At 27.4% G+C, this 25,971-nt stretch overlaps 1 protein-coding gene across 1 annotated transcript in view; it reads right to left on the bottom strand.

The window, feature by feature from the left end:
- Positions 1-8,122: 8,122 nt before the first annotated feature.
- Positions 8,123-25,971, bottom strand: part of LOC111634611 (acidic leucine-rich nuclear phosphoprotein 32-related protein 2-like) — a 30,172-nt gene continuing 12,323 nt past the window's right edge. Inside the window, exons 2-4 of the mRNA XM_023379433.1 lie at positions 11,790-11,831; positions 10,715-10,727; positions 8,123-9,798 (exon numbers count right to left, since the gene is read on the bottom strand). Coding sequence (XP_023235201.1) covers positions 9,617-9,798; positions 10,715-10,727; positions 11,790-11,831 — 237 coding nt within the window. The 3' untranslated portion in view covers positions 8,123-9,616. The remainder of the gene's footprint in view (positions 9,799-10,714; positions 10,728-11,789; positions 11,832-25,971) is intronic.

Genomic DNA, 25,971 nt, shown 5'->3' with positions numbered 1-25,971 from the left:
TATGATTAGTTTTAGTTATTATTATTATTATTATTATTGTTGTTTTTTAAGATTTCGAGCACTAAAACTTTATTCATTTCATACTACAAGACTATATTATTATCCAATCTTCATAAATGCATTTTTTTGGATAGCTGTTGATAATTTTTTTATTATATTAGTCTACATAAAATGATATATCCTGAACAAACCCTTGTGCTGTATATCGCTACACGTATAAATAAATTACGTAAATAATATTAAATTTTTATTGAAGATTATCATTTAATAAAATCAAAGATTTTGATTTGTTGATAATAAGCTCTAATAATTTTCATTTAAATCTAAATTATCTTAAGAAAATTTATCTTAAACACATTCTATAGATTTATATTTTATTATTGCTATTTTATATAAAACACAAATAACTTAAAACTTGGTTGGTTTGGAGAAAAAGTTAATATAGAAGTAAAAATTGTTTACAATCTTTCTTTTCCTTATGTTGTACGTTGCAAGAAAAACCAATTATATTGGCTATTGTCTTTTTTAAAAGCAATCATGGTTTACTTGATAATGATAAATTACACAAGAAGACTAATACGAATATCTGCTCACTTACATCAGTTCTTATGCTACTCTGTATATGTAATAAAAAATCATTCTATGTTTTTAGAACTTAAACAGATGTTTGAGAATTGAAGTTAGTGACAAATCACCATCTAGAAGCGAGATGTTTGGGAATTGTGTTGCGAGAATGCACTTGGTATGATCAATATAATTGTGTTAGAAATGACGTTGCAAGAGAATAGACATTATTAATTCCCGGAGTGGTACTACTCCTGTTGATAATGTTTTGATAGAAACAAAGTTAAGATAGTGTTTTACTTTCGTGGGACGAGACAAGCTGTTGGAATAAACAATCTATTCTTTGAATTGCATATATATATATATATATATATGGATGTGTATACATATTGGCTATTTCTTTCGTTTAGCATGTAAATTCAGCAAAATTTCAAAAATAGCAAAATTTATTTTGAAGAAATGAAAAATATTTCGAAAAAAATGTTATAAATAAAATTTTTTCCAATATTTGAATTTTTTTATTTTTTTAATTTTTAAATGAGTTCAGTTTTCAGTTACCAACTGCCACTATTGTGAATCATACATTTAAGAAATGCACCCTCTTTCAGTTCATTAAATGGGGTAGATGCTTCACCAACCGAAAAAAAATTTAGAAACTTGTATCGATTATATGCTTATGAGAGCAATACTTCTACAGCTACGTATAAAATATAAAATTCATATATTTCTTTAGAAAGAATTCCATTTTTTTCCATTTATAAAGAGTTCCATTCCAAAGAATCTAAATAGTTTAGGCGCACTATCCAAAAAGAAAAACATGTTCCAACGTATTAATTGTAAACTCATTTTTTATTGGATTTCTGGTAGCTAATTTAAAAATAAACATTACAAACATTTTTTGTGTAAAGATGATACAAAGAAAAAGATTGTCGTAAACAAATGAATTCAAATACCTCCTCCAAACAATTCGACCTATGTCTTGCATTGTTTATAAGTTTTAAGTCTAAACTAATCCAATATAAAACTTACACATTTTTAAAAAATTTTGTTTTTTTTTCAAAATGTAGCAGTATTAAGTGAAATGAGTACAAAACAGAGTGATGTAACAGAAGAGAGCTTGTTTAAATAGTATCAAGCATTTTAATTACATTAGAATGCATCTTTATTGGATTTATGTACTAAGCGTATAATATATAGGGGTAAGCCTGCATAAATCCTCTGTATTTAGTTTGTTTCACGCATTTATTCTTCTTTGTTTAACATTAAAGTCAGTTTAACTATCTTAAAAATGCAAAACTTAATCACAAGAGCGAATCAACGAGGCAAACTTTTCCCCTAACAACAGTACTTTTCACAGTTTATTGCTTTAACTCAATTGTACAATGCATCTCTTGAATAGCACGTATCATAGGGGGCATTTACAGGGGTGAGACGTTACACGAGGACATTGAATTTATGTGCCATATAGGGGCGCTTAGAGGGAATGTACCACTGTCAAGGGGTGTAACCAGAAATTCTACAGAAATCGTCATGAAATTGATTTTTAGCTACTCTAATTAAAGGTTACATAAATTGTAATTATAAAGTGTACAGTATATAGATTTTCAAATCGAAAAAATAAGCAGAGCTTTACATATTTATAATATTAAACAATGTATAAAATTTGATGTTATTAAATCATTTTAAAGATAATTTTACTAATAAATTAACAGAATTTCAAACAATAACTACACTGCAGACTAAATATATAAATATGTTTTTAAACTGTTAAATGATTGAAATTGGATTTAAAATTTTTTTGAATTTGTAAACACATAAATAATTAATTTTCAATTTGTACAGGCCTAATTGTTGTTACTCTTTGCAAAAGTAATTAAAATATTTAATCAATTAATAAAAGTTTTAAAAATTCTCTCTCCTTTGACATTTTATAAGATTAAGCTTTGAATTCAATGCATGTATAAGTAAATAAACATATATAAAGACAAAATGTTAAAAATTCATAATAAAAATATCGAAAATATACTGTTTATCTCCATGAAATTTGAATAAATTTGAATATTTATACAGTTTTAGTTCTAAATTTTTTAAAACTTAATTAATTATAAAATTAATAAACGACTGATTATAAATAGATGTATGCTTATAAAATGATCTAATTTATTTTGAAGGTAAACCTTTTATAAATATTTAACGATAGAATTTCATATTTTCGTTTCATTTTAATCTCTTATCAATGATTGATTGTTGTAATGAAATGGGATACTCGTCAGATGATCAAAAATGGCGATCTACATGCAAGTTTCTCATTAAGGACGTTTTCTAAAGATTATCAATCATTATTATTAATTTATATATGATGTATCCTTAACCCGTCTTGTATATCAGGTATATATTACTGTTGATATTCAATCATTGTATAGATAATTATAAAACAAAAACAAGTAAGATAATATAAATAAAAGCAGGTAATATCTCATTCCTGAATTTTTATAAACGTAATGTTTTATATAGGCAGATGATTTGTTATTTTATTCTATAATCTCATAAATGCATTCAATGTAAGTACAATATACACAATTCACCAAAATATGCTTTACATAGGCTCTACAGCTTAAATATAAAAGACTGGTATAATATATAATGTACAGTACATGTATAAATGCATAACTTATTTAACTTAGATTATATTAAATATAGAAATGATCAAAGTGAATTGAAATTTTGGACTGATAAGATTAAGAATCTTGAAATAAACATTCTAAAATATCAATTGATATGGAAGTGTTTTACTAGACGGCAAGCAAAGACAGCACTTATATATTTATGTATTGATCTACATTTACTAAATATTGATTGGTACACAGATGTGTGATAACAACTATTAATATATGCGTATTCGGATATATTCTTCAAATATATACAAGCATAAATACTTTTATATAGACCTGTTATAACTTTGGATTTTATTCAGATAAATGAATGAATTTTTATTATAACACAGTAGCGACTTGTACATTGCACTTAAGCTGTTACTAATAGAAAATTATAATTCATGTAAATGCAATATCAAATATTAATCTGTGTCATATATTATGCCCGATTCATATAATGTTAAGAGTAATACAAGGACAGTTGACAGCCTTAATATACATTTACTACAAGTGCAATTTACGTATGATTTACATCATTCGATATTCACAAAGAGTTTAATAATTGGTAGTTTAATTACTTAAGCATACATATAATTAAAATGATCCAATTATGAATTATTGCTCAATCAGTAATCAATATATTTATCATTTTTAACCATAAAACCGTTTCCGAACTATTAGCTCCATCTATTGTATACAATTTCAAATAGATTCATTATAATAAATGCAAAAATAAGTAGTTTGTTCAAATTATACACCATACGTGCAAAATATTGATGCCGTAAGCACTAATATTATTATTTTATAATTATAAAGACAATTTTTTAAAATAAATTTCTATCCCGAATGAGAAATACGTTGATGATTCACCTTGTGTAGGATTAAAATTGATCAATTTTTTTGTTTGTTTTCTTTTAATAGTGTTTAAAATTAATTATTGAAAATTGTATAGTTGAGGTTGTATTTATCCTAGAAAAAAACAGTAGGATGTCGAATGTTATTCTTTCCACGTTATCCGAAGTTTCAGTTTGAATAAGAGATGATCCAAGTGGAAGGAATATTTGAATTTAAAGTGACTCCTTTATATAGACAATGTCGCCATTCGTATGGTCAGAGCAGTCGAGCGAAACAGCGATTGCAACACACTCCGAAGAAATACAATAAAATCGCTTCTTTTATCTGGAATTCAAAACGTTTAAAACAAAAAATAAAATAAAATAAAATAAATTTATTTTTATTTTTTTCAAATTTAAAATTCTCTGCTCGTTATTGTTAAAAAGTTTTATTTACAAGCAAGGAGAAAAAAATCAGCATGCAATTTCTTTAGCTTTATAATAAACAAAGCCTTTTTTAAACAAGGCATTGATCTCCTTTTGATGTTTCCGCTGTATTGTGACGTCACACATCGATCCTATGATGTCACTGTTGAAATAAACAATTGGTTGATGTGTGTTTCAAATTGCGTGAATTGTGTTAACGCTTGACATCACTCGAGAATGTCGTATGTCGTCATAATAAAAATTTAAATACAAATTAAGCCTTATATGACGTCATAGACGCGATACTGCTTAGGAAATATAATGAATTAATATATGCACATATTTATAATGCCATTTTGTTTAATAATAAACAAAATATACGATTAACATTTTTCGTAAGTTATCCATTATCAGGGCTAGAAACAGAATTTTAATCCCTACGAACTCCTTGCTTCACGGGGGTCGTTGTTGCAACGGTTCACTAGTGGTTAATAGCCCTTTGTGTGTTACAAGGGACTCTGAGTTTTCTTTCTATCGACCTCATCCGTTATTACACGTCTGTTTGTTTAAAATTGTGTTCGTTTGATTGGATAACATCATGATGTTAAATAAAACTACATATTAAAATTTTCATTAGATTAATGTCTCAGTAAAATAAATTGCGCGTAATACTCAAAATAGGAGGAATTATGTAAAACTTTAAATTAATTTTATTCAAATTTTTATTCATATTAAATCGAAAGAATCTCAAAAATTTGTTTAAAGTATTCTTCATTAATCTATTTTCCCTTTTCCCAATAGAATTTCCTTTAACAGTATAAAAAGAGCCAATAAAAATGCCATTTGATAAAAGAAAAAAAAACAAAAAAGGAGAAAAGTGCATTTATAAACGATTGGGAGAATACTCTTTGAGTTTAGAATTTATCAAATAAAAAATGAGTTTAAGTAGATTGATGAACCGAATAGATCGATAATCGATTTTTGAAACATCGATATCGATCAATTTTCGACAATTTATAGTTAACTTTCTTCTATTTTAAGCGACTGGAATATCCTAATATTATGTCTATACACATACACATACAGACATCAATTGATCAACAAATTGATCGCGAATTGATGTAAAAATCTACTTATCATAAATATATTAATGTATAGATTAACTTATAACGATAAATTCGAAACTTCAATCATGCAACAGGAAGTCGGTTCTTAAGAATAATCGAAGCACGAAAATTACTGAATCGAATCAAAAAGATAAATAAAAATAAAGGAACGTCGCGATTATATCCGCTCCTCTTCATTTACAACCAAAAACAATATAAATGCAAACATTTTAAACGAGTTTAGCGAAAGCATTATCAAACGACGTCGTAATTAAAACACACTACATTTTAATTGTGACGCAATAATTAAATATGGCCTCTTAAACGATGTCGCGAAGAAACAATTCCCTTTCCCGATTTCCTTAAGAGATTCCATAATGAAATAAACAACATTCTTAAGTGACGCCCTCGAAATATAATATATATACATTACGACGATTTATTTTCGCTTCACAAAGAAAAGTAATTAATGATGTAACAATAGACGTTTTCATACGTCACACATCAAACAATTATTTCTTCCTCCTGTCCACATCTGCCTTATTTGTCGAAACAAGTAATAAAGCAATCATGTAACAGAATTAACCATTAAGCTTTGCAATAAAATCGATTTACTTTTATCAATTTATACCGCTATAAATCCTAGAAAATAAGAAATGTTCGATTTTATTGAAGTAACGTGTATATATATTTATAATAACATATTCTCTTTTTCGAATATCGAACAAAGATAAAAATGAATTCAGATAATATTCGAGATATCAAAATTTCCATTTTGATCTCGTAATATTGATCCACATTTTTATACATTTGATAAAAACCATTTCTGCCCCTTTATCGACATTTTATAATAAGAAATATAATATTTTAGAAATATGAAAAATGTGGCTTATCATTTTTCTTTTTATTATTATTATTTCGTACATTTTTTTGATTTCTAAAATTGAAAAGAAAAGAAACGATCCGTGTTCGATTAATTTTATCGCAGAATTTTAACAATAGATGGCGCCACCAATCGTAGCGTGGAAATTCTTTTATGTCCCACTGAGAATATGCAGGAACGCAAAAAAAGCGTTTACTTTTGTATTAATTCTCGTGTACTTCACGAGAATAAAACTTCGACGTAGGAAAATGAGTCCCCTTTTATTTCTTAACTTCTCATTTATTTGCTTTCCGTAATTAAAATGCAATTTAATGAATTACCAAAACTTAATTATTACCTAATCGTTAATTGAATTAGCATGGGTATCGCGAAATCGTCGCGTAATTAATACTAAACACAATAGTGAAAGTTTTCGTTAAGATAGTTTATTTCTAGAAGAGTAGAAAATTATTTACAGGAAACACGTTATTATTCTAATTTTAGAAAATCGCTTCGTCGACTGAAAATTTTCCCCCCTCGTGAAGTAAGACGTATGGCGCCATCTCTTACACGTTCTGATAAAAATAATTTCTTTTTTAAAATATTTTTTTAAATTAACGAACTGCTAAATATAAAACAGTCTAGGAGGATATTGCGCGTTCTAAATCAAAACACAAAGCAACAGAATATTACGAAAACGCAGTTTATGTTACACGAGAAAAATAAAAAAAAAATCTTTTGTTTCAGTGTGCCTGCGCCTTATCGATTTTGTTACGGTGACGTCATTTGATCGAATGTACTGTACTGTACGTTCGCGGCAGCCGCCATCCCGCGAAACGGATCGATTTCAACTTTACCGAGTTAATTTAGCATGCTAGACTCATGTTTGATACTAAAAGAGTTTTTCGTTTCGTGCACGTTACTCTCATAAGAACAATTTCGTTGGCAGAATTAGTTACTTTACGGGCCGGTAAAAATCGATGATCCGAATTCGGACAATCGAGCCCTTTAAAAGAATAAAAGTTAATTAAACGACATACGTGGTTGAAAGAAGACATGCCAAGCTTGCCTTAACAGTTAATGCACGAGAAACGGACCATACTTTAACTTTCGACTATAATCCGTCTGATTCGGATCTCTTACGTGAAAGGTACCTTGTCCTTCAATACTCCTACATGATAAGTTACATAATATTTTTATAAACTTGTTCAAGGACGGAAAAAGTCTCTTAATGGGAAAGATATAATCCCGGAATTTGCAAATTAAAGAAATTGTTCGATTTCCGACCCGTAAAGGTGTCGTAACCGTTTTTAAGTGCAGTCTAATCTCTGCTAAAAAGAATCGTCACGAACATAATTAAACCCCTCTCTTTTAAGGCATTCATTATCTGCAAGATTAAGATACTTCAAGAATGATTATTAACATCTTAAATTTTATAAACAGAAATCAATTGTAATACAGTATATGGATCTCACTAAGCTAGGTTAAAAATAACCAAGTATGAATATAAAGTTGGTGTGTATGTACCAGTTTTTTTAATTAAAAATTATGATTTAGATTATGCTTAATAGTTTTTTTAACTTAAATGTATTTGTTTAGATTTAAAATATTTATATAATTTGTTTTTTATAGGCTAAAGCAATTTATGTTCCAGAATTTTTAAAGAGGGGAGCAAAATATTTTTAGTTAAAAATTTTATTTTTAAGCAAGTTAGAGTAAAAACAATACAGTGAGTGCAAATCTTGCAAACAGAATTTCTTGGAAGAATCCGTATAAAATTAACACACACAACAATCATCATCTGTTGAATATCACTTTTATTTTAACCATCTGCTTGTTTGTGAAACTGAAATACACGATCAAGTCTAAAACAAAAAAAGCCAAGCAGGAGACAGAACTTTTGACATACTAGACGAATTCGATGGGGATCCTCCATCCATATATGGATGAAGAGTACGAGGAGATGATTTCCCACTTACAGGATAATAGTAGGAACGTGTCCGACAATGCCGATAACAATAACAGTTAAAAGATATAAAGTATTTTTCTTTTTTTTTCCGCCGGATTTGAGAGATCGGAATAGAGAATCCCCACCGATAAATGCTAATGAAGAGGCTATACCATATATACTGTAAATATATAGTATAGAAATGGCAAACCACCACCAGCCTGCAAGCAATGAAATTTTTAAATTTTTTTCTTCCTCTCCCTGTGAAAACTATCTATCGGATACATATTGACAACTGTGTCTAGGAACACATTAACATGATAATACATAAAATCACTTGTATTAAATGTCTGCACATTTATGACATACATCACACATTCCACAACCAAACCTTGATAAACAGAATTGAAGTGTTTTATACTACATGAGTAAAATTTCCTTTTTCCTAGTACCATGTATCACTAAACACTAGGTCGCTGATGGGAGAGGATAATTTTCCACTTCTCCTATAGAAAGAGCTACACGTGATCACGGACAACCATGCAAAAATTCTTACTCGGTATTTATTTATTATGTTTTTTTAGGTGTGCACATGAAAAGAGTGCAGGTGTAACTGGAAATTAGTTGTCAATTACACAGAAGAGGACTGACACTTGTAGGAGGTGGCTTGGACAAGATTGCAGCAAGAATATTAAACCTGACGATGAACATAAAGTAAATGCTCATGAGATGTCTTACACTGATGGGTAACCTCGCCTAGTTTTTGTTTTTCATTTTTATTTACCTATTTATTATTTTTATTTTTGTAATTATTGTGTGAAAGTTTGGATAATCCTGCTGGTTTCACGATGAAGGGACTCCTTCCTTCCATACACACAAAATGCAGGAGATATGCAGCCAAAAAATAACGGTGGGAGGTGTAAGATCCTTTGACACCCTCTTCATGAGTAATTTGATTTGACAAGATGAACACGTGAACAGAGCTAGTGAATAATTTACTATTATTATCCACTTTATTTTTTTTGTATTTTTTAAAAATCTTTTTAAATTTTTTTTTGTTTTGCCTCTTTTTAAAATTTGCCCAATAATAACAAATGATGTGTACTTGAATTAAAACTGTTTTTTTTTTTTAAAGTCTCCTTCACTCTTTTTATTATATTCATTCTTACATGGATTGCTTACAACTCCCCCCACCCCCTTTACAGTGCAGATCACAACCTTACTTATGCCTCTTCTTCGTCACCTTCGTCCTCTTCGTCTTCCGCGCCATCCTCTTCCCCTTCTCCTTCTTCTTCATAATCTTCCCCTTCTGGAACTACTTCATCATCATCATCACCTTCTCCTTCGTCACCTTCTTCTTCATATTTTTCTTCTGATTCTCCATTCTCCTTTTCTGTTTCATTTTCTATTTTGTACAAAACTAGTATTTTTATAAAATTCATTTTATGAATTTGAGTAATTCTTTTGTATACTATCCATATCATATAGCAATGATACTTATCAAAATGATTACATAAAGATCCAAGGATCTCAAATGAATACATTTCATTTGAGATTTTTGGAACAATTTTTATGAAAAATTTACAAAGTGCATTATTAGTAATTTTAATATTTGCAATATGTACTACAATAAATGATTATATAGGATATAGGAACATAGAGAATTCTATTGTTTTTAAAATTATTGTCAGTTAATGCACTTTTTAAATTTAATTTTATCAATATAGGATATTATTATATATTACGATTAGGTAAATGGCATCTACATTTTTATTTACGTGCCTAAATATTATATCTGAAACACTGTTTCAAATCTGGTTAAGCACACTAAATTAGTAATTTGAATGAAGTTCAAATGTAAACTTAAGAACTGTGATGTAAAACTTGAAACAAATCACAACAATCTATTAATTCTGATTTTTAGAAATATTGCTTGAAGTACATCTACAATAAAAGCAGTGTTCATGGAAATGACAGAATACAAAAGAATTACTATGTAATAAAGTCAGACCAGATCTTGAAATAAATATGCAGATCACTAAAGTATCTATTAATTTCAATTAGGAATTTAAGTAAAACTTAGTAGATAAGATTACCAAAATATTAGCAAATATCAGTAAATCAACAATAACAATTTTAATTTTACACTTAACTACTACTTTTCTACTTTTGTCTACTTTTGATACTGATGAGTAAGTTTCTCCAAATTATTTAATTATAATTTCAACATGAATAGTACTGTTTTAACAAAATTTTTCAATAAATAAAAAAATATACACAAAAACTAGAAATTAAGAAATTTTCAAAAGGTAAATGCTTACCTTTCTGATCAGTCTGAAAAGGAAAAAAAAATAAATATCAGATATTTACCATTTTAATATTTAATTCTACTTTAATTTTAAATTTATATTACTAAATTAGATAAAATATTTTTATATTACAGTTTTAAATTAAATTAGGATAATAAAAAATAAGATTTGTAGATAATAATGTAAATATTAAACATTCAAAAATAAATAAATAAAATAAACTGCCTTAAATTTAGGTCAGAGCTGTTGATTTCTCCAAACAAACAAATACTCTGGTTAAGAAATAAAATCTGTAAGCCAACATAAACAATTTACTAATGGACATCATTCCATTAGCAAATTGTTAATGAACTTTATGCCTATTCTGGTTATTTTCAATTTTTTTTTATATTACTATTAGTTTAAAATTATTTTTTGGTCAGGTTCAATTCTATTAATTTTTAAATTTCTGATAGGCAGTTTGAAATGAAACAAATTTTCTGTCTTCTAATAGATGAAAATGGCCACAAAACAAATTAAACGACAGAAAGGAAGTTCTCAGTCTTTGCTAAAATATTCAGGAGATTGTCAGATTAATACAGTGATTTACTTTTTGTTACAACAATTTAAAAGAAGTAATCTTCTTTTCTTAAAATATTTATTTTTGTAATTTCTGTTCTCTCTTATTTTATAAAAAAAAGATTTTAGAATTTGCTCAAATCCTCCTCAAAATTTTGAATTATCAATTAAAAGTGATTTAATAATAATAAAAAATCATTTTACAAAGATAATTCATTTTTCTCCCAAAAATAAAAAATAAAGAATAAAATTGCCAATGTGGTTGAATGAAAGTTATATTATTGCTGAATGCAAGTTATGTACAATGACCTCAGGCTCATCATGCTACATCAACCATAACAATAAATGTGAACAGCATGCATAATACTTCCATAAATGGTATGTAACAAAATTGTTTTCAAAAACAAAAGTTCTCAAACTTTTTGACTTACAGTTTGAATTATTGTTTCTATGTAAATTATTTATACTAAATATTATGTCTAAGGAATGAATACTCAGAAAAGAGATTCTGAGAATTTAAATTTTCTACCTTTTGAATCTTCTGCTTGACTTCGTCGTCTGTGCTGTTTACCTACAAAACAAAATGTAAAATATCATCATGGAGAAATAAATTGTATTTATAAATAAATTATCATATGCATATGCTACAATAAAAACAGTAAAATTGTTGCTGCCAACAAAGTTTTACTTGGCATGAATACTAAGACTATATTTATTTATTCTCTTTCAAAACATACTAAATAGAAAAAAAAGAAATTACTGTATATGTCTAATTTAAGCCTGCTGTAATACTGATACAAAGTATTTACATCTACAGAATATCATACATTTTAAATTTAATACAGTATATTATATTAATAAATTTTACTACAATTGTGATGGGAAAGTATCAATTTATATCTTCAATTTTTGATAAGAAGCATATTCTTCTCTAATACAACAATAATAATGAGAATAAAAAATTAAAAACTAAGATCCATCAAAATTTAAGACACTTGTGAAATCGAAGCTTCAAATTTTAAATACAAAAAATATAAATTCCATTGTTTTTCTTAAAAATTAAAGTGACAATTCTTTTAAAAAACCATAAAATTGGATAGTTTTGACAATTTGATAACGTTAAATCTTAAAAAATAAAAACTCATTTGACAAACTGGGAAGAATTAGAAAGCATTCAAATTGAAACAATCTGTAACAAACAGTTATAAAATGAAAATGTCAAGTGTAAACCTAACAAATTTTTGATTTTGTTGTTAAATAAATTTAAATTTTATAATTAATTATAAGTCATTTAATCTTAAGCATTATAATAGTAAAAAACTTAAAATACAAGGAATTAGAACAATAATTTGATTAAAATCATAACAAAAACTAGTATCCTTAAATCAAATTAATAACAAATTTTTCTATCTAGCTTCATTAGTACAATACCATAATTTTATTCTCAGCTTAAAATTTTGATTATTTATTTAAAATCTTTTAATTATTATTATTAATTGAATTTTGAAAATTATTTTTATAATTTGGTAAAATTCCATGACTGCTAGTTTTTCTATATAGAGAATTGTAAGCAAATATATAATAATGGAAGTAACTATATTAATGATATTAAAAAATGTATGTAAGATCACATTTAAATAGGATTGTTTTTTTTGCAGAATGAAAGCAACTGGTTAGTAAAAATTTTGCAGATCTCCATTCAACTGATCATTTATCAAGAGATTTTATCTTTAGAATTGTTTGCTAGGCAACATATACATATGAAGATAGCTTCTATTTACTTTCTTGCATGAGTACTTATTAGAATGAAACATCTATTTAAAGAGGTTTGACATTTAAATATTTTTCTTATTTTTTAATTTGGAATAAATTTTTTCTTAACTTTTACAAGAATTTTTTAGGAATTTCAGTTTTAATTATTCTTTTTAAATGATTAGAAGTGAAAAAGATGTATTTTTAATTTAGAAGAATCTAAAAATTAATGAAATGGTAAAATCAATGCAAATCTAAGAAATCTGATAAAGCAGACTTTAGAACATGATAAATGATAATGAGTTGAAAAATAGCACATAATTAATAATAGCTAATTGGATAGATATCAAACTATCAAGAGAAAAGACATTTGTCTACACTTGATATAATAATGTATATAAATTACTAAAAAATTATGAAAGTAAATAACTTAACATTCTTAAAATTCCTTAATTACAAATTGATTACTATTTTGTTTTTATTAATTTTTGATAAATTTATTGCCTTTGGACATAATTTTAATTAACTTTTATATTTGGTTTTATACTTAGTATGATATTTTATTATTAATTATTCAGTTTAAAAGTCATATTCCAAAAATTTTTGAATTATAATATAATTAACAAAAAACATGCTGGTATCGCAAGCACAATTTATAAATGTTTTTAAAATCTATTATCATTTTTCTACACTGAATATAATTATTTCCTCCAGATTAAATGATTATTATTAATCAGCATTTTCTAATTAATTAAATATCGAGGAAATTCATTTATTGAGAGGAAATTTAAGAAAGGGAATAGCAAAGCAATAATCTTTATATACAGTGGTGCAGAATTATAGTAGGATATCTTTACTACTGCAAATCCAAATCAACATGTAACTATATATAATAATATATGTAATAATGTAATATAGTAATTATGTTTTAAATCATCTTTAAAGTTTTATTATAACATTCATTTAATGTTTCTTAAAACATTGTAAAACATGAAATAGTAATAAGATAGTGAAACATTGAATAATAATAATAATAATAGTAATACAATTATTAGTTACATGTCAATTTGGATTTGGTTTAATAATAATATATATTACTGTATTTTCTGGCATATAAGACAACTTTTTAACCCAGGAAAATCTTCTCAAAAGTCGGGGGCCATCTTATATGCCAGGTGTCGTCATATATGGTGAGTATATCCCAAACTCTATATTTTAACTGTAAAGGCGGGTCGTCTTATATGCCGGAAAGTACGATAAATAGTAATGATATAACAATTTAGCATACTTTATTTTACTATAGATGCTTGGAATCATTTGTGTTCTCTAAAATTATCAATTCAAAAATATTTTAGTAATTAAATAATAATAATATTATCCTAATCTGGATGAAACATAAGAATGACTTTTAGAAAACAAATTACTGAGTTTAATAGAATGAGATTACTGCTGTTTACATTTGAAAAGCAATAAATATTAAATCAGTACAATTTAGGATAATGTCAAAAATATTCAACAAGTGTCTGTTCAATATATTAAAGCATTTAATTTTATTATCTTAAAATGTGCTGTTATATTAAGTAAACAAACAGCTGCATATTTTTCTTTTTCATTCATAAGCACACCCAAAATAGCATGCAGAAAAAAAAGACATAAAACTCTTTGCCTTATTTCCCAAAAATGTGAAATATGTTTTAATAACAATTAGCTTATAGTTTTAGATAAATTTTTTAAGTTTTTATTAGCTTATGTTGCAAATTATTTATTCAATAACAAATTAAGTGTAATTCTATGACTTGACAAATAACTACAGGTATACTTCACCTTACGTCGGTAATTGGTTCCAGGAAAGCGACATAAGTTAAATTTACTTGTCTCCGAATCTACTCGTCACTAGGCTAAATCATAAATTACCATTTCTGGTTCTGTATTTTATTTATTAATGCATTTTTAATAATATATAATTAATAAGGATCTATTTTAAGCTTACAAACAAATAAATTTTAGTTTTTAATATAAATAAAATCAAAACCTTTAAATAATCCAGCAAATCGTTTTTTAATATCTTAAAAAATGATTTGTCTTAATATCTGTCATCGGCATGATATTAAGACAATTAATATCATGCCTATGATAAACTATGTCAACTCATCCTTCTACGATGAGTTGACGTAGTTTATGTAAGCGGGAAGAATAATTAAGATAATTTTTACTGAATGTATATATTTTATTTTATTTCTTTGTTTCGATTTAATTAACTTGTATAATTTTTGCAATTATTTAAACTTGGTAAATGTTAATGTACATTTATGTAACCGCGNAGGAGTGGGAGCGTGGCGAGCGCGCGGCCTCTCTTCAACAAGACTCGACGAGCAGACAAAGAACAGACGTGCAGGAAGAATCGACGGCACATATTTAGTAAACAAACGTCTGCACAGTGGCATTACCTACGTCTACCCGAAAAACCTACCTAGATATAACGCGCTGTTACCATGGCAACGCGAGAAGGGGAAAGATGGGAGGGCGACAGGGTGCGCGACGCTCGAGCTATATACACGTACACCGACCCTCTTCGCGGGTCACTTCGGGTAGTCTGCAATGGACCAATAGTAGAAGCTGATACAATCGTCAGACGAATCTACTCTCTCTCTACCGCCCGCTCTACCAATCGGCTTCCTTCCTTTTCCGTAGATGTTGTACAAGGTGACTGCGAAGGTCACATTTGTGCGATCTCCGACACCCTTAAGAGACGACGCTACTTACATAAAAGTTCGAACTTTTCACTATTTTGAAAATTAAATACGTCTCGGCATTGACACAGCGCGCGCAATTGGATGATCGTCTAGACTAGGGAGGAGAGGGAGTAAAAATCGATTTATAAGGGTCGGTCAATCCACTACGCGCTTCTGTTGAGAGTCTATCCCTCCCCGAATCTCCGTCCCGGATTGCTGACCTCCCTTCTTTTATCATCATAAAACATTATATTGGAGATGGGGAACTGGCGGCACGTCTCGTATTATCGGATAAAAACGATCTTTTTTTTTATCGTGTTAAGGTGGAGTAGTGTCATCTACTTCCTTCCCTTTCGAATTTTAATCTGGTGAAGGAAACACTCAACTGTTGATTCGAACAACGACAGACCCCCGCAAAGTAAAAGTAATAGGAGAACATGTTCGAAGAAAAACTTAAAAAATAAACAGCGTGGGTTCAAATTGTAAACTATTTGAGAGGTTTTCTATCCCCTCTTAAGTACTCTGGATTTTTACTTCTATGGAAGAGGAATATAGAATTATGTTCAAAGGGAGAAAAATAAATGCAATTGAAAAAAGTCCAGACTATCCCTTCAGATAGGGGTTCGTATAAAAAGTCGTACTGATAAATCTTGCTCACACAAAGAGCTGGTAGTGAGGGGAGTTCAAAGACATCGCCCGTAAAACAACAAGCGTGGTCAATGGAGGTTCAACTGCAATAAAAATAGTTAAATTCCATGATTAAAATTAATTCAAATACCGAACGTTTTGATTATGTAAGTAATAAAATTGCTTAATTTGAAGTAAAAAAAGTAAAGAAAAAACTAGGTGAGTTCAGAACGTCCCTCTACATCGATTTTTGAACATAAAAGCATTTCCCGATTTATTACTCTCCACTCAGATATTTACGAATAAACAAAACGGAAAAAACACGCTCTTCGCGGGATTAAATTTTCTGAAGACAAGAAAAGAGAATACATCATCATTTCTATTCCCTCCAATAGTGGAAAGTAGGGATGGGAGGGAGGAGCCGGATGGGGAAAAAAGGAGTGATGGAAGAGGGGATCAAACGGCCACCCAAAAACGGGGATAACAATGGGAAACGGTCAGAAAGGGAGGGAAAAACAGGAACACGATTCGTACTATTCTGGGTCAATGAATGATATTGGACAGACGCGGGCCACTTAGAAACAACATAAATTTTTCTATTTAAATAATAGGAAGAGATCGTGTTTATGTCTTTTTATATATAAAATGTGTGTACGTATCTATTACATAAAAAATTCTTTTCGGTCACGGATAGTTTGTCGTCTTTCTCCAGACCTAATTAACTTCTATAATCGAGGTCGTTAACCTCTCACCTTATTAAAAAAGTGCTAACGATTTAAATCTTTCAAGTGTCTCAACGCGTGAAAAAAAAATTTCCAATTTTACACGTGCAGGGAGAGAATAGAGCTAACTCCATGCGCGATTAACTCCGATGTAGGGAAAAATCATCCATTTATAAAATAACAAATAAATAAAAATTTCCCAACATAACCTTGATATACAGCCAACTTATTATAATACGAAAAAATACCATAGGAAATCAAAAAGAGGACGGAAGTTGTTGATAAAAAATGGCGCGACATCAAAAACTTGACTTTGACGAGAGGGTAAAAACCCTAAGAATCGAGCGTAAGACGATGGAAAAAAAATCGAGGGGAAAATTCCCGAAACTCGAACCCGATCCGGGTTATAAAACAAGTTATAGAGACGTCCTTGAATGATATAATTATCGCGCTTTATCGTATAACTATTCTTTAATTATGCTTTCCCTTCGATTATAAAGAAAAAAATTAATATATTTTTTCGTACATAATCGGTTATCCGGAAAACAAGTTTTCCGAACAACTCCAGTCCCAAATTGATTCGGATAAACGACGCTCTACTGTACTTTTTTGACAAATGACGTATAATCGGGAACGACATAAGTCAAGGTATACCTGTATATATAAACTGTAAATATGGTTTTTAATTATTTGTCTTGCTTCAAATTCTTAGCTATGCATTATCATAAAATAAAGGCATACACATTATAGAAAATAATAACTGTTCTTTCTGGATTTAAATCCATTTAAATCTTATTCCTCACATTAAAACTAGTTTGGTGCTAAATTTTCTTTTATAGTCATATTTGGTTACTATTTTGTAGATGAAACTAAAGTTATTTGACAACAGCAATTTTTTAAAAAATTGCTAAGAATGCAATAATTATACAGTATTATTGTATTGTTTAATAACCTTAAATTATCATGGATAATAAAGTAATGAATAAGTAATCAACTTTATTCAATTTCCTAAATTTATTAACTTATTTTATTCAACATGTCAAAAATAGATAAAACAAACAAAGGTTTATAATAACAATCATGATGATAAAAATTTAACTAAAAATAAACATTTTCATGCATTTATAGTAGAGATCCAAGAAAATTACATATTCTCTTCTTCAAAGTCTATTAAAAGAATTTAATTTCTATGAAATAAGTAAAGTTTTTTTGTATTACTGCATAAATTCAAAACTATAATTAGAAAACTTTTAATATATTTGGAATGTGCTTTCAATTAATATTTAAAAATAAATTTTTATAAACGAAATTTATATTTTATTGATGCTTGGAATCATTTGTGTTCTCTAAAATTATCAATTCAAAAATATTTTAGTAATTAAATAATAATAATATTATCCTAATCTGGATGAAACATAAGAATGACTTTTAGAAAACAAATTACTGAGTTTAATAGAATGAGATTACTGCTGTTTACATTTGAAAAGCAATAAATATTAAATCAGTACAATTTAGGATAATGTCAAAAATATTCAACAAGTGTCTGTTCAATATATTAAAGCATTTAATTTTATTATCTTAAAATGTGCTGTTATATTAAGTAAACAAACAGCTGCATATTTTTCTTTTTCATTCATAAGCACANTAAGTATTTAGTCATTTAACCCATTAAATCTCTAATTGTTTCATATTTAAAAACAAATAAGTTTATCATTAAACATGAATCAATGCATTTTCATGGGTATTTATGCAACTGATTTCATTTTTTTACATCATTAATTATAAGCTTTCAGTTTAAATTTTGATCATTATGTATAATGATCAAAATTTAAGTTCAAAAATTGCAAATCAGTTTATTAAATAGTTTAATCCTATCATATTAAAATGTATTTAGATAAATAGTATAAGATAAATGTTTTTGTTCTAATATGATCAATCTCTTGTAATGATCTTATAAAATCTCATCTAATATTTTAAATATAATCAATGGAATAGTTTAGATTTCTAGTGTTCTCAGTTACATATTATATTTGCTACCTCTTTTTTACAGGAATCTATTGATTACAGGTTTGACAAGAAGGTTGATAATCAGATGTCTTTGATCTTCTCATTTAGCAGATATATCTAGACAGAAATTGTGTAAGCAATTTCCATAATAGTCTGTATATTGTTGAGATGACAAAGATATTAACAACTGTTACAAAGAAAATTTATCATTTTAAGTGAGAAACAAGTATATTGCTAAATTATTAAAAATTTCATATTGAATATAAATATATTTAATATTCAAATTTTATAGTATGCTATAATTTATACAATTATCAATTACAAAACTTATAAAACAGTTCTTTTAAATCTAAAACATGTTCTCTATTTAATAGTTACAAATAAGTCATTTTCCAAATACATTTATACAGAATTTAAGACGGTCATTTCTTTTTTTCTGAAACAAATCGACCAATTACTATTGGTTTTTTCTCTCTCTTTTACTATTACAATTATTGTTGTATTAAATACAATAATACTACTATTATTAATGAGATTATTGTATTTAATACAATTATTGTTGTATTAAATACAATAATACTACTATTATTAATGAGTGAGTTTACTTTTTTAATCATCCATTAGTTTAAATCTGATGTTAAGTTCATTGTAATTAAAAACAATGTATTATAATTTGATGAAATTTTACATCATTCAAAAGATCATCATGTTTGTGGATTTGATTCTTTTAAAGAATAATTTAAAATCAATTTATTATTATTATTATTATTTTAGAATTACTATAATTTTTCTGAAAAACATTCAATACTAATAAAAGCATTAAGCATTTTTATGATTTTTGATAAATTGTATCCTAACTAAAAAAAAATAGTCATGTATAATTTAATCAATTTTAATTGTAAAATATTCTTTTATCATCACTCCATCTTCAATGCATATAATTGATGTAAGTCAATTTACTTTTGTAACAGTTTAAGTAAGACTTGATTTTCATGGGGAGAAAACATTTTATAAAGTTTGTTTTTCATCTTATTGAATAATTTAATTTTTAAATAATCAATTTAAATTTGAATTATTTAAAAAGTTAGAGAGGGGAAATCTTTTCTAAAGACAGAATATCTTAATATATTTTCTGATTACTAAATGGTTTAAAAGTTCTATGCTTTATAAAAGATATAAAATACTCTTATATTTCTCATACAAAAAAAATTAATTTTAAACATTTAACTAATTAAGACATAATATTTTATTTTGAAACTTGAAATGATGGTATATTTAATGTCTGTCTAGAAATTAAATCTTGATATTCAAGAAAGAATTTCCCAATGCAATCCTTAATTCCATTCAAGATCATTGAATAATTTGTTTTGGATCAAATACATTTAGAGCTTTCAAAATTCAAATAAATTTGAAAAAGAAATCAACTATGCTTACATTAAATTCAGAAATTTAAAAAATATAACTGGATTAAAATTTTGTTAAATTGTTCTTCTGTCTATCTAGATACGTAACTAAGTGGAAAACAAATTAGTTGTAATTTTTTTAGAATTGGGTTGCTAAAACTTTAATATTAAAGTAACAACAGCTATTTTCTGTACATTTTTAGATAAGCTCTTATCACATTTATCCACACTTCCTTTTTATTTATAAGACCAGAAGGTTTTATTCTCTACATCAATCACCGGAAATCAATGACATCCATATTAACTATAAAATAAAAGGCCATTAAGTTACTGGCATAGAAAGAGCAATAGAAATGCAGTATTTAAAAAAATCTTTATATACTGTATTGTAAATCTGATTTTTCATTCTACCATATTTTTCATAAGTCTGAGCTACATTAGAATTACTGTACAAATAAACAATATTTTCAGAGATTAACTTAATTCAGGAAATGAGGAATGATAGTTCATTTCTTCAGTAGATGACTATTGCTTTGAAAAGTTATTAACTCACTTCTATATGTATTTTTAAAACTATATTCTGAAATATATTGTTTATAACAAATCTGAAGTTAGTAAGCAAAAGTATTTTGCTAACCAACCATTTAAAATTTATTATTGATATAATTTTAAAATGTTACAATTTTATTGCTTTGTATTATATTTAATATTTTTGATATTTTTTTTATATCATTTTAGACCAATGATTCTCAACCAGGGTCCATGTAATATTACTGGGGGTCCACAGAAAAAAAACCCAAATTAGGGTTCACAGCGATATTTTAGTGGTCTATAGCAGTGTTTCTCAACCTCTACGGAATCGTCACCCCCTTCAGTAAAACTGTTACATAGTATTGCCCCCTTCACTACAAAATTCCGATGCCAAGGGCCAAGGCTAATGCCAAATTCGTACTGCATTGAATAGACTAGTGACTAGTATAATGTTATCTGTTTAATTATTGTACGATATAACGAATAAAATATCTAATTATTCATAATATAATGTTTCACTATATCGCCAAGAAAATTGTTTTTCGCCCCCAAAATATAAATTGTTCCTAATCGCCCCCTCAACATGGAAAAACACCCACATGGGGGCAATATAGCCCCCGTTGAGAAACACTGATCTATAGGGTAATTCTACTTCAGAACAATTGTTTTACTGTGAATTAAATTTCTACAGTATATATATTGTCAATTTCTTTATTACACAACACATTTTTACTCTTATGCAAGAAGCATAAGGGTTAAAATATAAATTATTTAAATGATATATATATATATATATCATTGACAATGTCATATATGTATTCAATATTTTGAGATATATATATATCTCAAATTTGTCAAAGATCAAAGAGAGCTTATAAAGCTGGAGTTTGTTAGGATAATCATCAACATCATGTCACTTGACAGTGACATTTCTGAACATTTCCTTTCTTTTTTTTTATTAGTGAAAAATATAAGGTTTTTTTTTTCTGAGCAATGTCTATGGAGTCCACAAAAAAATTAAGAGGAAAAGGGGTCCATGAGTAAAAAAGGTTGAGAACCACTGTTTTAGACATAATCAGTGTAAGATAAATTTATCATCAGATTTAATCATTACCTTTATACATTTTTAGTAACAATGACACCAATACATTTTAGATATTCAGATTTTTTAATTAAATTTGCAGAGCTGTTTATTTCATTTTATAAACACTACACTCAATTTTAATTCAGATAAAAATTATTTCACGTTCTAATTATTTTTGTAAAAAATATCCAATATAACCTGATCAGTAGATAAGCAAACTATTTTTGTTTCATTAAATAATTAAAATGCCTCAATGTCCTTGACTTACTAAAATATAAATTTTCGTCTTCAAGTATGTATCTTCTAATATCAGGACTTATTATACTGGCTTTACAGATAATGCTACAGAGTTACCAGGTATATTAAATGAAATAAAAAATTGTTTTCTGTGAAACTCTGTAGCATTATCTGTAAATCCAGTATAATAAGTCCTGATATTAGAAGATATGTACTTGTAGACGAAAATTTATATTTTATTTTTGTTTCACTTAATTGAAAAAGTTGAGAAATGCTGAGTTAACCAAAGGACCAGTAAAATGTTGGGAAAAGTTATGGACCACTAAATTACGTAAGCCTAATTTTTTTAAACTGATGAGGTATGGAATATATATTGCTATTTATAACAATAAATCTAAAAGCATACTTTGAATACATATGGAAACATGATTCATTTTTAATAAGTTACTTCCAATTTAATTATCACTGAACAAAATTTTAAACTTTATTAATTTAAGTTCATCTACAGACCACCTGTCTCATCATTGCAGACCATAGGTTGAGAAATTCTGGGTTAACCTATTACAAAATATTTTTAATTTAAAAATGTTCAAAATTGTTTCCCATGCAGATGATCAAATGCAGACATTTGTTTTGAATAAGTGAATATTTTTCATAAGCCATTAAATATTCCACATAATATGATAAATGAAATAGCCAGAATTAAGATCCAAATTTGTAGCACACTGCCTTAACATCTTTGACAAACTTTTTCAAATAAACATTATAACAAAATGCTGACCAATTGAGACGACAACAATACACTTCAGATATTTGGATTTTAACTGTCTGGTTCAATGCAACTAGACTGTTAGTCCTTTGCAATTTAGCTTTAAAATGCTAATTTAAAATAGCTTCAGCAATACATTATTAGAAAAACAAAATGTTTTACTTATTGTTGAAATGGCTACAAGTATATACAATGCATGATGATTTATATTAAACTGTATATAACTATCATAAATCAGCATAACCAGTGTATTATCTTCATATCACAGTACTTTCTATCATAACTATGAATGATTTTGCTTATTTAGTTCTCACTTTCAACATTGTATGAAATACAATTTCAAAGAATTTTGTTCCCCACCTTTTCCTGTCTGACACAAGTCTAATATCAATATATAATCACTTCTCATTGTAACACTCAAAATATCCTTTGGGTAAACTTTTATATTAAAAATAATTTTAATTTTGAATAATATGTAGCCTTTAGAAACTGCTCTATAAATTATAAATATTAGAATAAATTTATACATTTTATCCAAAATGAGAAAATTCAATATATCAAAAATGGATGATGTCTAATGATGTTTGAAGTTTCCAGTTGCATCATACACGTTTCCATCCGAATATCCTTATACTGTAATTTGTTTTCTGAGTATTTTAAAAATTGATTACACGTGGTCATCACCAATCTCAAAGATTTATAAATTGCGACACTGACGTAATGCTAATGCAAATACGTTCAGAAAAAATATCTACCGTTAAATCAATTAACATTCTCTTATAAAAAGTATTCTTATTAGCGAGCGTCAATAATTTTTTTCCTCGATAACATTAAATTTAATCGAATTTCATTAAAAATAAATAAATAATCGAAACATCTTTGTTGCCCATCTCGTCCTCGAGTGATCGACACTTTAAAATCTTCCCGTTTTACTTTTATTGGGTTTTATATAATAAAACGTTCGATCCTTAAATACAATAATTTTATTATTTGGTGGTTATGTAACAAAAGAATTCAAATTGAAATAAACTGAAATTCCTTTCTAAATTCGTAACCCGACTTCTACTTTAGAAACTAACACAAAGTAGTAACTATCCGACTTTATCCTCCGACAGGAGTTACAAGACTGGCGAGCAATATAGATTTTGAATTCTCCAGTGACGTCGGATCAAATCTCACGTGACTATGCAGGCGATTCATTTTAAATTTCCAGTGACGTCATACTTTCACATTTCTCACGTGACTGACGCGAGAACGTCGTGCCTCAAATTTCCTGTAATGGTTTTTGAACGGAAGGACACAATAGAAACCATTGAAATTATTTCGAGTCAAAATAAATAAATTACAAAAAAACGGGCAGTCGAATTTATCGAGTGAAAAGAAGTCTTTATCGCATTAATCAAAAGATGTCATTTATCCTTTAATGGGTTCAAAGGTTTTTTCATTTGCTTCATCTCTACGAGTTAATCACGGAGAATATATAACCTCGTTTTGTAGCTATCTAATTCAGACAATCATAAATATTTGATACTAAGCAAAAATCTTGCTCCGAAACAACCTAGAAACAACAAATCCTAAGTAAAATTGACAAGTTGATTAGACCAATATAATATATTCAATCCAGTCGAGAATTCTATGATAGAAAAATTAAGATTGACTCATGCTTATTTTCTCAATCTTAACAGTTATGCAGAACACGTATTGATAGTATCTCTCATATATTACATCTTGTCTTCGTATGCAATACTTTTCTGTAGATCGCATTTCTATTCATAAAGAAATGTGGCGGTGTGCCATGCTAAGATTTTCACTGTATGCAGTTTTATATTGTTGATAAATTATCGAAGTAGATTTATCCTGAATTAGAACATTCGACCAAAATTTAAAATCAGAAAATAAATGTTTTCCTAAATCTTTTCTGAACAAATAATCTACATTGAGACAACTGCCAAAATAGGAAAAATTAACTGATTAATTATTAATTTGAATTTCCGAAAAATCATCAAACGATTCAACAGGTTGTGCTCAAACTGCGTCCTTACTAAAGTCCTTGCACAATATTTTTTTGTTTCGTATATTTAGACATTTTTTCAGTATTCAGTACGGTTATTTTAGATCGTCTCCAAAAATTTTCTTTTGTGAATGTAAGTGTCTAAATTTAATCTCAGATGATGATTACGAAGATACAAATTTGGTAAATTTGTAAGGAATAGTCCAAGATTGTATAAATTATATACACAATACATTAAGTATTTTGATATCTTCACTTATTAATAGTAGTTCTTAAGACACCTGTCTCCATCTTTTTTGATTAAGCATCTTTTTCTTTTTAATACTTATAATCGTTACCTTCCAAGCGAAATAACCATTCACAGTGGACAGTGATGTAATCATAAATATTTATTAAATGCATATAACGAAAACAACATCACATTACCTGTTCTGAATCTAAGTTATATTAGGCAGTAAATTAATATAAAAGATACGCAGACTATGATACAAAAATAGACTGTTTGAACTTAAGATTTGAACTAATTAAATATAAAACAATACGAACATAACACAATGCTAAACATAGATTTAACTAATAAAACAGTTCTGCAATAAAACTTTTAATAAAAACGGACTATAAATGGGTTAATTATATATAGAATAAAGTAAGTATTTATAAAATATGGATTAATCCATATCATCATAGGTAAGCATAAATGTATAAAACCAGAAAAACGAGACCTCGTTAATAAAAAATCGGGGTTGGTTCCGGGTAGATTCAGCTAAGATTTTTTATGTAATATATTCTTTAATAATATAATAATCTAAAAAAGCGTATATATATATATATATATA

This window comes from Centruroides sculpturatus, unplaced genomic scaffold (genome assembly GCF_000671375.1).
Source record: "Centruroides sculpturatus isolate CEXI.00-Female unplaced genomic scaffold, Cexi_2.0 scaffold884, whole genome shotgun sequence".
NCBI lineage: Eukaryota > Metazoa > Arthropoda > Arachnida > Scorpiones > Buthidae > Centruroides > Centruroides sculpturatus.
Note: the sequence above shows the minus strand (reverse complement) of the source record. Positions and strands in the feature narration are given on the sequence as shown.